We start from the raw sequence: 14,936 nt of genomic DNA on the forward strand, positions 1-14,936 counted from the left end.
ACAGTCTTTACTGTGTTCTTCAGAACTGCAGGCTTTTGTTTCTCAAAGGTGGTATTTCCACAAATAAACGTATTTATTTCCCACTTGAGTAAAGATTAGTTGAAGTATTTTGTAATGCCAACCTTGATATCCTTTGTTAATATTAGTTGGAATCAGTCAAATATCTGTCTAAACATAATGTGGATCATGTTACTTTGTTCTCTTCCAAGGTTTTTATAGCTGTTAAGAGGTTCAGTCTTCTGTTTCATGCCAGTAGCAGGACTTTAAGTTTCCTGCTAGTCTTACTAACTTAGAATTGCTGAGCATCATCAGACTGTCACTTTTTCTAATGTTATAATTACACTTTTGGAGGAAATGCCAGATGCCAGATTACCACTTCAGTACTTTCTGCTTGACCGAGGGTGATGGTATTTTTTGAGTCCTGATTGCAGCCACCTCCCTCTGCACGTGGGTTCACCAGTACGGAGAGGAGCTGTAGGGAGGAAAGGAGGCAGTGATTGTTTTGCTTGCACTTCTGTCTGCTGTGTTTAACTGGCTGCCTATTGAGAAGCAGAATGACTCTGGTAATGGCCAGGCAAAGGCCTGCGGGGAAATGGGGTTCACACACAATCCTTCAACACTGAGGAGTCTTGTGTAAGAGATTGCAAGTTTCTCATAGCTAGAAAAAGAGGAGAATGATAAATCTTGCAAGTATGTACAGAGTATCATGAATTTGACCCACTCTTCTCTCCTTAGAACTCTGCTTCATCAAGGGGTCTTGTAGGGATATACATATTTAAAACTGCTGGGGTTAGCCATCCCCTAGAATAAGGGGTACAGTTATGGTTGTTATTCTTGACAGTTCATTGTCTTATCTGTTCCAAAGACCGCCAGTGACCTAAGTTCTGTAAGTTACCATTATAGTTCAATGCTTCATTATTCTTTTTTTTTTCTTTCCTGTAGCCACTCTCCAGTATTTTCATATTTTCTTGAGAAAACTGGCAATAGTACTTCTGTTTAGTGCTTGTCCTCAGATCAGTGGGAGGACGTTTTCATGTTTTGCAGTCTGTACTGCTGTGTAGGTATAATCCCACTACTGCCTTTTCTCATTATAGGATCACATGTAGATTTAAGTTCATTTGTGCTGACAGGGTACCTTCATGTGAACTCTTGACAGACCCCCTTTTTATATTTATTAATAAACATCAGTAGTTTTAAGAAAGGGGTGAATGTAACACATGCTGTAGCAATTTATGATCTTGCTATAAAGTTAATTTATTCTTTTTTGCTTGCTGCTATAGTGCTCAAAACCTTGGAGTATAAAAGGCTAATTTTTTTTTGCTTCAGTTCTCTTCTGTGACACTGATTTACTCTGCTGATCTATTCTACCAAGCCGTGCCCTTTTTGCACAAGACTAGATGTTTTAATACCATTATGACTCTTCTTACCAGTTCAGTTAAAAAAGAAAAAGTTTCCCATCCATTTCAGGATGGGGATGGATGCACTTTTTAAATGACTTGCAAATAACACTGAGCTAATTAATAATTCTTTAGTTGTGTCATCTTAGAAGCACTTTTAAAACTTAGTCTGCAAAATTAGTACTTAAGACCTATTCTATTGTTGGTTATGCTAATATGACTTACTAATATTGTCAGTTTTTGTAGGATGTAGGTATTTTTGTTATTGTCTCTGACTAATGAAGTGTGGGGCAAGTAATCTGTGTTACAATATATGCTAATACTTTTCTGTATTTTCTGTACTTTTTTACAAGATGAATTGGTAATAAAATATTTCTCTCTCTAAAATATGATTATACCTGACAGGTTTTTTTTGCTTTCTTTACAGATATTTTCCAACTTGTCTCTGAATGAACGTTGCCTTTCAGTGTCATTAGTCTGTAAATATTGGCGTGACCTCTGTTTAGATTTTCAGTTTTGGAAGCAACTGGATCTCAGCAGTCGTCAGCAGGTATGAAAATATCATTGTGGAATAATATAATTATTTTCACGACTCAGAATTTTTTCTTGTACTTTTGACCGCGGTAAACAAAAGAAACATAAAATGGTGATACCTGTAGTTTCACTGATTTTTCTGCTATTAGCTGGAAATGTCTGGAACTTTAGATTGGTTCCTTTAAGTATAGTATATTTTGTCTGAGATCAGTTGTTGAACAATGTGAGCACAAGTGCTGTTTGAAGTGGGTGGTAGGTTACCTGTCTCAACTCCATGGTCTGGAACTATAGGACCTCTTACTAATTCAAAGAGAAACACGAGCATTTATGAGCATGCTGTAGTTGGAAGGATGGTCACATATGTGGTGCCTGCTCTGTTTGTTTTAACAAATTTATTTTCTTTATTTCGTTCTTCAGCTGGTATGGCTCCTACTCATCAGAAAAGAGACTGTTTGTTTTGGGCTTTTTGAAATATTTGTGGGTTTAATTTAGTGAGCCTAGCCTTAAATTGTACAGGGTAACTTCCCTCCTTGGAAAGCTTTAGGGATGTCAGCATTGTTTGGCCACTGCCCTTGGGCTTCTTGTCGAGTAGTGACTTGCAGGGGTTTATAAACAGTATCTTGAGAGTATATTGAGAGTTTCATGAAAATACAGGGTACAGAGAGATAACAACTGGATGGTTGCATTTGTAGAAGGATTTTTTTCTTTACAGTTTGTCATTGTAGTTTGGGCCAGACAGCAGCCAAAGCACAGGCAGCCCCTTCCTCACTCTTCCACCAGTAGGGCTGGGGAGAGAATGGGAAGAATAAAAGCTACAAAACTTATGAGTTTAAAGATAGTTCAATAGTGAAAGCAAAAGTTGCACGCACCTACAAGCAAGAGAAAGGAAGCAGTGAATCAATTCTATAGGCTGGCAGGTGCTCAGGCATCCCCAGCAGAGCAGGGCCCCATCACACAAAACAATGACTTGAGAAGATAAACCCAACCACTGGAAATGTCTCCCCCTTCCTCCTTCTTCCACTTTCTTTATACACTGAGTCTGATGGCACATACTCTGGAATATGTCTTTAGTCAGCTGGGGGTTACCTGTCCTGGCAGTGTTCCCTCCCAGCCTGTTTGCCAGCGTGACCAGGCGAAAAGCAGAAAAAGCCTTGGCACTGTGCAATCCCTGTTCGGCAATAAGAAAGCCAGCACAAATCCAAAACACAGTCACTAGTCACTGTGAAGAAAATTACTTCTACCCCAGGCAAAACCAGCCCAATTCTTTTCCATCTTAGCCTCTGCCTGATGAAAGAGCAAGAAAACAGATCTGACTCACTAGAAATGAAAACCGTATTGAATGCAGCAAAGACTGTTCCTCAACTGTGTAAGACAAAAATCAAAAGGGATTCGTGTTGCTTTCTTGCCCTCTTTGGTTAAAGCTCAGTCTCGTCTGTGCCAAGTGATGGATAAGTATTTCTCAATAGTTCTTTGTAGGATTGTCTTCTTTTAACATTATTGTCATTTTGGCTACCTACAGTGTGTATAGATACAAAATGGATGGAATATTTTTTTACAAGGGTGTTAATGAAACTCTCTGAGCCACACTGGCACCACCTGCTTGGGACTGAAGCCCCTCTGTGGCAGTGGTCCCAAGGAGTGATGGATGCCCTGCTCAGCTCCCTGCACACCCCAGTCAGCCCGTTTTTCCTTGCTGCCTTGACTTCAGGCTTCCCACAGCAGAGTCTCAGACCTCTGGATCCTTAAAATAATATAATCATTGTGCAACAGCAGAATAACACCTCAGGCTGGAGGAGGAGTGACCCCAACAAAAGGACATCTGTGCTCTAATACCCCTTGGCTCCTGCTGTATTTCCAAGTGTCCCTCTCAGCCAAGTACCTGGCTGTGCCACAGGTCTCTGTGCCCTTTGTTGTGCAAAGGGTCAGCACCAGTTCATGGCCTTTGTCTCTGGCTGTGCCATGGGGAGCTCAGCCTGAGCTCCACTGCAGCTGCACCCTGAGTGACATGTACTGAGTGCATTCCTCAGCAGTCCTCCCTTTGATTAAATCGACCATACCTGCTAGTATATTAAAACGAAAAAAGTTTTAAGACATTGAAACACTGCCCTTCCGTACAGTATTACTACAAGTAGCAAACATAATAGAATGAAGGTTAACACATTTGCCTTAGGGCAGAAATTATCAATATGAAATCGCATACATTTCAGTAAACAAAGGAGTAATGTTTGTTGGCTACAAGTTACATAGTTCTGTTATTACTTAGTATTCTACCTTCTGTTGATTAAGTGATTCCTGCAATTCTTATGCTAATTATTCCACATACTCAGTCTTTCTGGTAGGTTTCTTGAGTTGGTGGTCTGTGGTGTTTGCCATCTCCCCTTGCCAGAATCGCCTTTTACTGAGTTGGAGTTGATTCAACACAGTTGCTGAGCTGGCTTTGTTAGTTTCTTCCTTGTCTAAGAAGTTCTGCCAAATGTCATTGTGGTCTGTGAATTCTGCATTCTTTTCTACACTGTCAGTAGAACAGCTTTGTTAACCTCCCCTAGGAACTGAGCTCATTGAAGCACATCAAGCCCTAAACCTTAATAAGGCAATTCTACCAACAAGTAATTTATCTTTCTAATACCTGGACATCACAGATATTCTATTCATGGCTAAGAAGAGAAGCAGGTCTTTGGTTACCCTCCTAACTCTGGAGCTGTCTGATACTTGTGAACTTCTGTCAAGTTGGGCAGCCATTTGAGATTCTTTTATGTAGTGATGTAAATTCCTGCAGGTGCCCATATTTTCTGTACTTGTCTAGCTGTTGTTGCTCCCCATGTGAGCTTTATCATGGAACTGTCTGGCTACAGTCTATGTAGTCTGTCAGAACTGGCTTTCCCTCAATTACCAATATTGCATCAAAACCATCAGCCTCCCCCACCCCCCCAAAAAGACCCAATTACAGTAAAATATTCAGCCATAGGTACTATTTATAAGGGAGGTAGTTTCATTTTTGCTATAGCTCATGGAAATGCATCCTAGAAACAGTGATTTTTGTCCTAATGATATTAAAGATCTTTACGGAAAAAGTTTTATGTATTTGTTTTTTCTTTGCAGGTCACTGATGAGCTGTTGGAAAAAATAGCATCAAGAAGCCAGAATATTACTGAGATCAATATTTCTGATTGTCGCAATGTATCTGATACAGGAGTATGCATATTAGCAATTAAATGTCCTGGGCTCCTAAGGTATACTGCCTACAGATGTAAACAGCTTTCTGACACCTCTATTATTGCAGTTGCCTCTCAGTGTCCTCTTCTACAGAAAGTGCATGTGGGCAATCAAGACAGACTCACTGATGAAGGCCTGAAGCAGGTAACCATCCATTCCACAAATTCCTTCTGTAAACTTGCTATAGTGCAGTTTAGTAAGTAAAAGAAGATACCCTTTCTTAGGATTTAAGTAAAATCACAAAAAAAAATCTTCTATTTTAAATTTTGGTGTATGGAGACTTTTTTTTGGTGTTGTAAATGCTATTCTCTAGAGACTATGTATACTTTTTTTTTTTTTCTTTTTAATACCCAGGGATTGCATGTTTGCTTTTGTAGTTAAATCTTCAGTTTGACATCCTGTACTTCACTTCTGTTGGATTCAATTTTCCTGAGCTTGGTTGCTTTTCAAAACCTGTGTTTAAGTAACTTGTTTTTGCTTCATGAATGCTGAAGGTGACTAAGATCTTTTCTAGATGTGCAGGAAGGTTTCCTCAACTCTCTGAGTGTGTTAAAGGAGCATAATTAGGGTAACTCAGATAAGCTGTTAGCATAAAGGCATTCATTGTTAGCTACCTACCCATGGTAAATAACTTAGTTCTTATGTGCTGCTCTGAGCTCCATTTTGTTGACTGTAGTTAGCAACTTTATTTTGTTATGTACATAATTAAAATTTTTCTTGTTTGCATGTAGTGTTTCAAAGTCTGAAAAGGAAGATAATTTTTAATGGGAGGTAGAGAAGCAGAAAAAAAAAATCTTTTCTCCCAGCTCTTCGTTTTAGTCGAATTCTGTTGCTTTTTTTCTCTTTGTTTTCATTAATTGTTTTTTTCCCCTTTTGATTTCATTAATTGCAGCTCGGTTCAAAATGCAGGGAATTGAAAGACATACATTTTGGGCAATGTTACAAGATCTCAGATGAAGGAATGATCATTATAGCTAAAGGCTGTCTGAAGCTGCAAAGAATATATATGCAAGAAAACAAATTAGTAAGTACATATCGTGATTTTTTTCTTCCCTATGCATTTTGATTGTCAAAGCTTTCTCTTGCTCTTTTATAAATTTTCTTTAAAATTGCTGCTTTTTCTGAGTTGCTTAAAAAATGTATCTGGCTGTGAAAAATGCAGTTCTACAGAGATGGCTCAGAAAGTGAAGCAGAGTACAAGTTAAGCTAAATGTATTAACTTCTTGTTTTTAACACGGTATTTCAAGAGTAATTGTTTTGGAGATACGTGGTTTGTGTAGGAAAATACTTAGTTCATATGGAATACTTATTTACAGAAGTGCAGTAAAAAGTGCAAAAAGCTAAAAGATTTTTGGAGCTCAGATTCTTGATTACAAGTGATACACTCTGATAATATTTTCTTGAAATACGCCACTTTCTCATCAGGATAGAGTAGTGTGCCTGTGCTAGTAGAAGGAAGTTGTTGAGGAGCAATAGAATAATCTTGTGTCCTAATTCTAAGCCGTCTCTGAAGTGATGGTTTCTAATGTAGAAAGAGAGTGGCTTGTAAATGGTATAGCAGAACACTGACCTGGGTTTTTTTAATTTTTATTTTATTTTTAAAATTTGTTTCTTGCAAAAAAGTAGTAAAACTTGCTTGCAGTTGAATTTTTAACTGTCAGCTAACATCCTGGTTATTACCTTTGTTTCAAAAGTGCTGAACTGGAACGAATAAATTGTGTTTGTAAGAAAACAGCATACCGTGTATTCAAGCATCATTTGATATTTGGCTTCAAATAGATAGAGATGCTAATGCTTGAGATTTTTTTTTTTCAGTATAAACTATTCTCAAATCAACAAAGTAAGGAAAAGGCAGCCAGTTACCGGTTTTGATCAGAATTGTAGAAGGTTGAAAAATAGGAGATAGAGACTTAAACTGAGATTTCTGTATAGTTTAAATGCAGAAAGAGGGCACATCCATCCTCCTGTATTGAAACACAATCTTGAATACTGACAAAATTAGTCCTTCTAATACTTACCTTAATACATAAAAAGCTTTAAATATGTAAAAGAAAAATAAATTATCTGAGAAGTCTGGAAGGAAAAATATTGTTCTTCCTTCTCTGGAAAGAGAAAGGTGGGTTAATTAAAATTATTTATCTTTGAAAGGAAGAAGAAAACCTTTAAGATTTGCATAATTGTATGTGAAAAATGGCTTAATTGTAATTAAGAATGCAGTATGTTTAAATACTGCATAAGAACTTGATCATTGGAGAATATGGAGGCAAGGTTTTAACTTAGCTTTCCTAGTAGATGTATCTTAGACTTCTTGTCACTTAAGTTTTTATTCTCTTTGTAGTGTGAAATGTAACCTAAGAAGTTATTAGCACTTAAGACTTTGTGGTTTTAATATCTGAAATGTCATCAAAGTTCCTGGTTGAAATGGAACATAGGAAGTATCTTAATTCTTTTTAAGAAAATTGTGAAATGTGCTCTTAACTTGCACACTGCTTGATTGCCTTCATTGTTGAAAACATAACACTGATTTTTAATTGCAAATAAGTTAAAAATATTTGCTGTCAAATGAATAGCAAATTTCTCTGAATTTTCTCCCTCCTGGTAATTTGTCTAGTGACTTACCAAAACTGAATTTTTGCCTAGCTTTTCATGAATGTACTTTATTTTCTTAGTATCTAATTGTACTTAAATTCCTGCTCATCCTTAATTTTCAGGGGGAAGAAAAAGCCTTAGGGCAGACACGATACAGCTCTGTAAAATTAAAATTCAGCTCCATAAATCTTCACATGTATGCATGAAATAAATTTTGAAGCTGTTATGAACTCCAGGGTATTGAATCCTTAGAATAAAATAACACCTGAACAATGCCAGTAGATGACAAAGCTGAAGAAGCTGCTGTGCTTTCCCCTTGCTCAAGGCAAGAGACTTTCGAGTCTTTCCAGCAGTGATGAACCAAGACAACACTTAAGTTCTCATGCAGTTGTAAAATAGAAACTTTCGCAGTCCAAAATAAATTAAAAATACAGGGATTGTTTAGTCGTGGAATTGCCTTAAAAGGGGATAATAATTGCAAATGGTTCGTCAAATTCTTCTGTGGGTTGCTTTTCTCCCTTCTGAAAAATCTCCTTAGTATTTGGTGTGGCCTATATTACTTCCCACTCCTCTGGTGAAGGTCATGATCTGGGGAACACACGTGTTTGTGTGTGTTTTCAAAATGAACGTGTATTCATTCTCTGAAATCAAAATATTCTGTGGTAAGAAAAGTGTACGTGATGTACAAGAGCTTGGTCTGCATATTTGAAGTTTGTACATTGTCAGTATGCTAGAAAGAGGATTCTTATCCTCCCCATTTAAACAACTGCTGTGGCATCCATGTAAATAATATAGTCTTGTGTAGTCTCGTGTTTTGTATTTTCTTGTTTATTCTTTTCTCTGAGATGCTCAGAATCATGTATGTGACTCTTACAGGTAATTTCTGTTAATTTCAAAATGTGTAATGCATTACTGATAGTACATGATGGTTGAGTTTTCATATGGGCTTGCCTCACACTAATGGATTTTACACTTCAAAAATACATCTAGGCAGAGGCAACCATCAGCTAAATAATGCCCTTGTGAGTGTTACTTTGCAGTGAAATGTGTGTGGATCAGGCAACACAGTTCAGCTGCTTCATCTGTTGCTAAGTAACTCTGTTACCAGACTGCTGAGCAGAAACAGAGAAAGGAGAATTTATGTTCTGATTGTTGAATATGCTAGACATTTCACAGAAAAATAGACCCTTTCCTGTCTTTGAAGTGCTGATTATGTCATGGTAATAAGCAAAAGCTGCAATTAATAAATGGGACAAAGGACATAGGAGGAAAAAATTAATGTTGCATGGCTAACTCAACAACAGAAGGTTGTTGTTATTTGCATAACTGTTTAGGATTTGTGTCTCTTCAAAACATGTTTATTTTTCTCTATCCTTCAAGTGAAAGAGCAATTATATGCTGAGCTTCTTTTCTGAAGCATACTGGTCAAATTTGGAACCTAGTAAAAAAACAAAAACAAACAAACAAAAAAAAATCTTGGCAGGATTTAATAAGTGTGCCACTGTGTTGTCTCTGCTAATCTGCCCCCAAGCAACCTGATTCAATTGAATAATCTCACAGAATTTCAGTGTAAATGGAAAAAAGAGATGATAGCTCTGTCCAGACAAAACTAGAAAATTTCTTAATTTCTTTGCTGAATTTAGTTGGACTTCTTATTTTATGGTGACTGGTGTGGTATGCTATAGCTTCTGTGTTTGCATCATGTAAATATTCAATGTGAATGAAGCTGGGGAAGATGGAGAAAATAATTTCATTGTTATCTTTGTACCAATTGCTTTTTTTAATCTTTCCACCTCTCACACAGAATACATAGCTTAAGTGCAAAGTCAGAGAACTGCTCCATATTAAAATGTAGTACTCTTATTGAGACATAGAGCGGGGGGTACTTAACCCGAATTGCTTTTATTGCAACCTTGCATAGAAGGGTGGAGTCCTAAAAGGTTTTAAAGGTTTTGTGAGATGCAGAACTCAGTGACTACAGTGCACCCAAACGGAAAGGCTATCTCCAGAAGCGTTTGCACAAGCTGTCTGTTTTCCTTATATCGAATAGAGTACATCTATATTTGGGAGCTCACTGTAGAGCTAGAGAAAACCCTTCTCCACTTAACTAATTTGATTTAGCAAACTATGTTCTTTTTAATTGCTTTTCCTTAACTGAGTAACTTAATGGCTAAAATTATAATAAAGTAGTTGCTGAAATTTAGCAGGTGGTAAGTAGAAATTTGTTCCTTCCTATTCCACCCAGTGTCTGTATTTTTTTTATGGTGAACTAGATATGGATAATGAGAACTTCTAAAGATAAAGTGAGGTGGAGTTTTAGATAGTGTAAATAGAAGGACAACATTCCTACCTTTATACTTGGTTCATTTTCTTTTCTCTTCTACAAGCTCATTTAGGAGTGGATGGGCTTCTATAGTAGTTCCTATGGCAGTACTTCTTCCTTTCCAATAAAATGATGTTGTGAAGTGGATCCTTAAAGGCAAATAGTTTATTTTATGGTTTCCAAATACATTCATTAAGACAGAATATAACTTGACCATGTTTCTCTTTCTTTATTAGACTCTTGATCCTTCAATTTTAAGATAGCCAAGTTTTGGCTCAGTTGGCCATATGCCTGATATGTGGTAACACTTTCTAAGTATGTATTTTACAGGTGGCTATTTAATGGCTTTTTAAGATTAGTATTCTGTAAGTGTTCTGCTTACCTTTGCAGTTTGCAGCAGATAAGAGTTGAAATTCAAGTTAACTGTGATGCTATGTTTGATAGAAACTACAATGCTTAAAATATGTAAATAATATAGTTTCAGTAAAAAATAATTACGAGAAACAGTTTTGTCACACAATTAAACAGTTAACATATGCTTTTAAAGAATTGGCTGGAATCAATTTAGTATAAAATGCTTCGGAAAAAGTAAACTTAAGTCTTGTATTTTCTGGATAATCAGCATTGTGTAAGCTGATAAATTTATTTTTGTCTTTTAATTACATTCTCCTCCCTATTTCTGTTTTTACTTTGGGAAGCATTTCCCTTCCTGCTTCGTACTTGTCATCTACATATCACTTACTTCAGTATTGTACCTTGTGTCACAAACATTGAAAGGAGAGAGTATTTTGCTTTGAGTTTAGCCCAGGCAAATTGTTTCAGGGTGAAAGTATTGTAAGGCATATAAACTGCACAGAATGTATGGAAATAACTTACTTTCTTTTAATGGTCGCAAGTAAATTAAAGAAATTGTATTTGAAAAATAGTCCAAATGAATGTAATTTCATTGGCCTTTTTCCATCTCCCACAATATACTCCATATGCTATTTCACTTTTTACATACAGTTGCTTAAAACTGTTCTTCTACTTGAAGAAACTTCAGAAAAAAGGATTGTTTTCCCATGTTTCTTTAGGCATACTTTCCCAAAATACTTTTGAATCACTTCATTTCATTATTTGAGGCTTTGAAAAGAACTGTAGTTGTTCCAGACTTCCGCCTTCAATTACTATTTTTACCATTAAACGCCCATGTTCAGAAGGACCCTATTGCTGGTTTTGTTTGCAGACACAGGCACCTCCTCCTCCTTCAGGAGTGGCCTAGGTTTTGCCACAGCAGAATCTCAGGCATTGGATTTGTAAAAATAGCAGGTTTAATGGAGATACAGTATCAAGTTAGTGAAGGTTAGGTGCCTTTAAAGAGAGACCCAATACAAAGAAAACCTCAGGCAGTTCTATTCTTAAGACTTGCGCCATCAAATGGTGATTTTTGGTTTGTGGTCTTCTAGCACTTTCCTGGTTTCTTTCTCTGCGTTCACCCCACACACAGGCAGGGCCTTGATTTCTTGCCTTTTTGAGTTACAGCTTCTGTTGACAATTGTAGCCTCCTTATTTTTTGGGGTTTTTTTCTCGTGCACCTGCTCACTGGCGGAGCATGGAAAGCTAAAAAACCACTAGTCTTAATATAATAAGCATTGCCTAGCAACACCTGAAATGTCACTATGTTATCAATATTCTTTTCATACTAAAGCTAAAACACAGCACTGTACCAGTTCCTAGGAAGATGACAAAGCACGTTAATTATTCAGTCTGAAAGCATATCTAGGTCTAAGTTCACAGCTTCTGGCTTAAGGCTTCAGCAAATCCAGCTCCTGATGCTAAGCAAGCAGCACACTAAATCACACAGCTTTGTAACTTCATGTAGCTAGTCCTACTTGGGACTTGTTTATGCTGAATAACTAGCATCTCTCGACTAATGGCTTGTTAAAAGTGTACATACATATTTAGGAAGATTGTGGAATCATGGAATGGTTTGGGTTGGAGGAGACCTTAAAGAGGTCTGGTCCCAACCCCACTACCAGTAGGCCAGGTGGCTCAAAGCCCCATGCAGCCTGTCACCTTCCAGGGGTGGGGCACTCCACAACATCTCTGGATAACCTGTTCAGTGCCTCACCACTCCCACAGCAAAGAGCTCTGTACATACTGAAATGGATTTCTCTCTTGTGTACACTGTATATCACAGCTTTGGATAATGATGTTTCATCTTCTGTCAAGTACTAAATTAGAGATTTCTAAAGCAGAAACTTCGTGCAGATGGCATGCTGGTAGTATGCGCTAGTAATGATAAAGCCCCTCTTGTATTTTGGTTTTTCAAACACTTTACATACGTACCAGAATTACCTAATATACCATAAAAGTAAGGTTCAGCATAAAAATGTGCTTAACAGCTATACTGATACTAAGATGAGGTGTGAGAAGTCATACTTTTGTAAGAAACTATATGAGACATTGTCTGGTAGTAAAAATATTAATAAAAAGTTTGCCTTTAGACAAGCTCCTCTGAAACATTTACTTTATTAACTTTTTAACAACATAAAATGATTCAGTCAATTGCTTAGAAACCTAATGTACAGAACCTTTTTTTATCTTTTTTTTTTTTTTTTTTTTTTTTTTTTTTTTTTTTTTGTTTCTTTTTGTCTTTTTTGGGGGTCTTTTTGTTTAGAGCTGTTGCATTTTGATCTGGGCAGTTTCTGTAATACTGTTTCTGAAGTGAAACATTCATGCGAAGTTTGATGTTAATAGAAGGGAAAAAGGCAAAGCTTACGTACATGTGCATAAATCGGCATAAATCAGCTATATGTGTCTGCTGTAAGGCATTAGAACCACAGTGCAGGAGTCAGACTAACTTTCAGTATAATTTTCTGTAATTGCCACTAAACACAGTGCGATGTTGTCACCCTTAGGTGGCGGCATTGACTTTGTAGTGGTGACGAGCTCCTGTGCCAATGCCTGGCAGATAATTTCTGAATATCGTGCTGGTTCCACAGACCCTGTGTTCCCTTCAGCTGCCAGGAGTGCTGTCAGAGTAATTCTTAAGTGTCTCAATAAGGTCAGCTGTATGGTTTCACCGCTTTCTGCTTCTTATCTATTTTTTCTTTTTAGACAGGTACTGTACTTTAGTGTTCTGACTTTACTTTACACGTACACTGTGTGTGTTTACAGATTTAAAAGCAACCAACAGCTGGAGTTGTAATCTGTAATGCTGCATTAATTATACTTTTTGACTCTTGTCAGATTAAATATGGTTGATTAATAGCTGTACCTATGCTACTATTTAAAAAACTTCCAGTTTTGATATTGATAGAAAATTAGGTGTTATACTACTTACAGCATTTTTCGGCCTGTAATTTGTTACCATTTATAATAAACATTCTGTGCATAAAAATGTATATTACATATACTGTAGATTAATACAACAACAAAAGTGAATGGTGGAATGAAAGAGCGGAAAAGTGGCTGATGCAGAACTTTTTTCTACTTTTTGGTCAGCATTTTAAGGTGATTATTTATTTGATACTCTCAGCTGATGTATTTTGCATATAATTTGAGTAAAGGTTAAGTACATTTATTTCTACATTCAAGTGACATCTTTTTATGCCTGTGCATTAATGGCTGGCATGTTAGTGTTGTACATCAAACCTAGGAAGAGCTGTAATAAATAATGTTCTCAGTGTTGAAGATTGTGGTAGTGATAGTCCAAATGGATGGAGGTAATGCAAAAATCCTAAATGCAACATACAAGCAAATTTCAGCGAGTTGTGAGTTTTAAATTTTGAGTTAGAACGTAGGCACTTTGGCTTCTTTGTTTCTTTTGTGTGTTTTTTGGCTCCCCTTGTTGTTGAATAAGTTATTTCAGCTTTTAATTAAAAACTTGATGACCAGGAATTGGTAACGGGATATGGAGCCTTTAAAATTGTTTAAATTACCTATATTTGGTTGTCCTTTGGGATCACTGGTATTGCAGTACTTTAGTCACAAACCAAATTCCATACTAGAGTGAAAAATCCTTCCACTAATATATGTGCTGCCTGATATTAAAGTTACCTAAATGGAGCTGAAAATTCTGTAGTTTGTTGTTTTCTTGTTGGAGTTTTTGTTTGTTTAGTTGTTTTAATCTGATGGTATCTTGTGTCAGAGAGAGCACTGGAAAACACCAGATGAATCACTTGTAGGTTCCTTGTCTGTTAAGTTGGTATCTTGACTCATGTTGTACTTTGTAAGAATCTTCAGCCGTTCACTAGGGATAGCAATAAATCAAAACTTGATAGAATTTCTCCCAGTGAGCTGTGATGCTTACTGAAAGAGATCATAAATATGATGCTGTGAAGCAAATCCCTTAAAACTGTCAGTATCATTATTTTAAAATAGTGGTAATTTGCATCAATCAAAGGGAATTCAAATATGTTTTTATTTGTATACAACAGAGACAAGATTATGTAAAAGTAATGAATGGCAGGCAGGCATCTTTGTTTATATCATTTGTTTCCAGCAAATTCCAGCTGAACTTTTTTATCTTTATCAAGCTAGAAGAATGAACTTGTCAAATTTCTGTAGTTGTGGGAAAACACTTTTGTTTCCTAAACTACTGCACTGTAACTTACGTAGGTTAAAGTTTTCAATATGAGAGATTAGATACATTAGGGTACAAGATCTACAAATGTATTCCCTCTTCGCATCTTTCTATAGTGACCGGTACCTGAGAGCACATATATAAATACGTGCTCTCTGTGGTGCTCTTCCAGGCCTTCTCCAAAATGCTACATTGTTGGTAGACAATGTTACAGAGTAAATGGAATAGGCACTGGGACCAAATTGCTGAAACCATGCTAAATACTATATTTTTTGAGTCAAGGTTAAATTCTTACAAGTTTTAAACTGCAACA

At 36.7% G+C, this 14,936-nt stretch overlaps 1 protein-coding gene across 2 annotated transcripts in view; it reads left to right on the forward strand.

Annotated features, from left to right (window-relative positions):
- The window catches only part of FBXL17 (F-box and leucine rich repeat protein 17), a 271,157-nt gene that overhangs the window by 11,197 nt on the left and 245,024 nt on the right, over positions 1-14,936 (forward strand). For both annotated transcript variants that reach the window (XM_088157116.1, XM_088157115.1), the window contains exons 2-4: positions 1,825-1,947; positions 5,031-5,288; positions 6,037-6,168. In XM_088157116.1, the coding sequence (XP_088013242.1) occupies positions 1,825-1,947; positions 5,031-5,288; positions 6,037-6,168 (513 nt within the window). The remainder of the gene's footprint in view (positions 1-1,824; positions 1,948-5,030; positions 5,289-6,036; positions 6,169-14,936) is intronic.

This window comes from Sturnus vulgaris, chromosome Z (genome assembly GCF_052056855.1).
Source record: "Sturnus vulgaris isolate bStuVul1 chromosome Z, bStuVul1.hap1, whole genome shotgun sequence".
NCBI lineage: Eukaryota > Metazoa > Chordata > Aves > Passeriformes > Sturnidae > Sturnus > Sturnus vulgaris.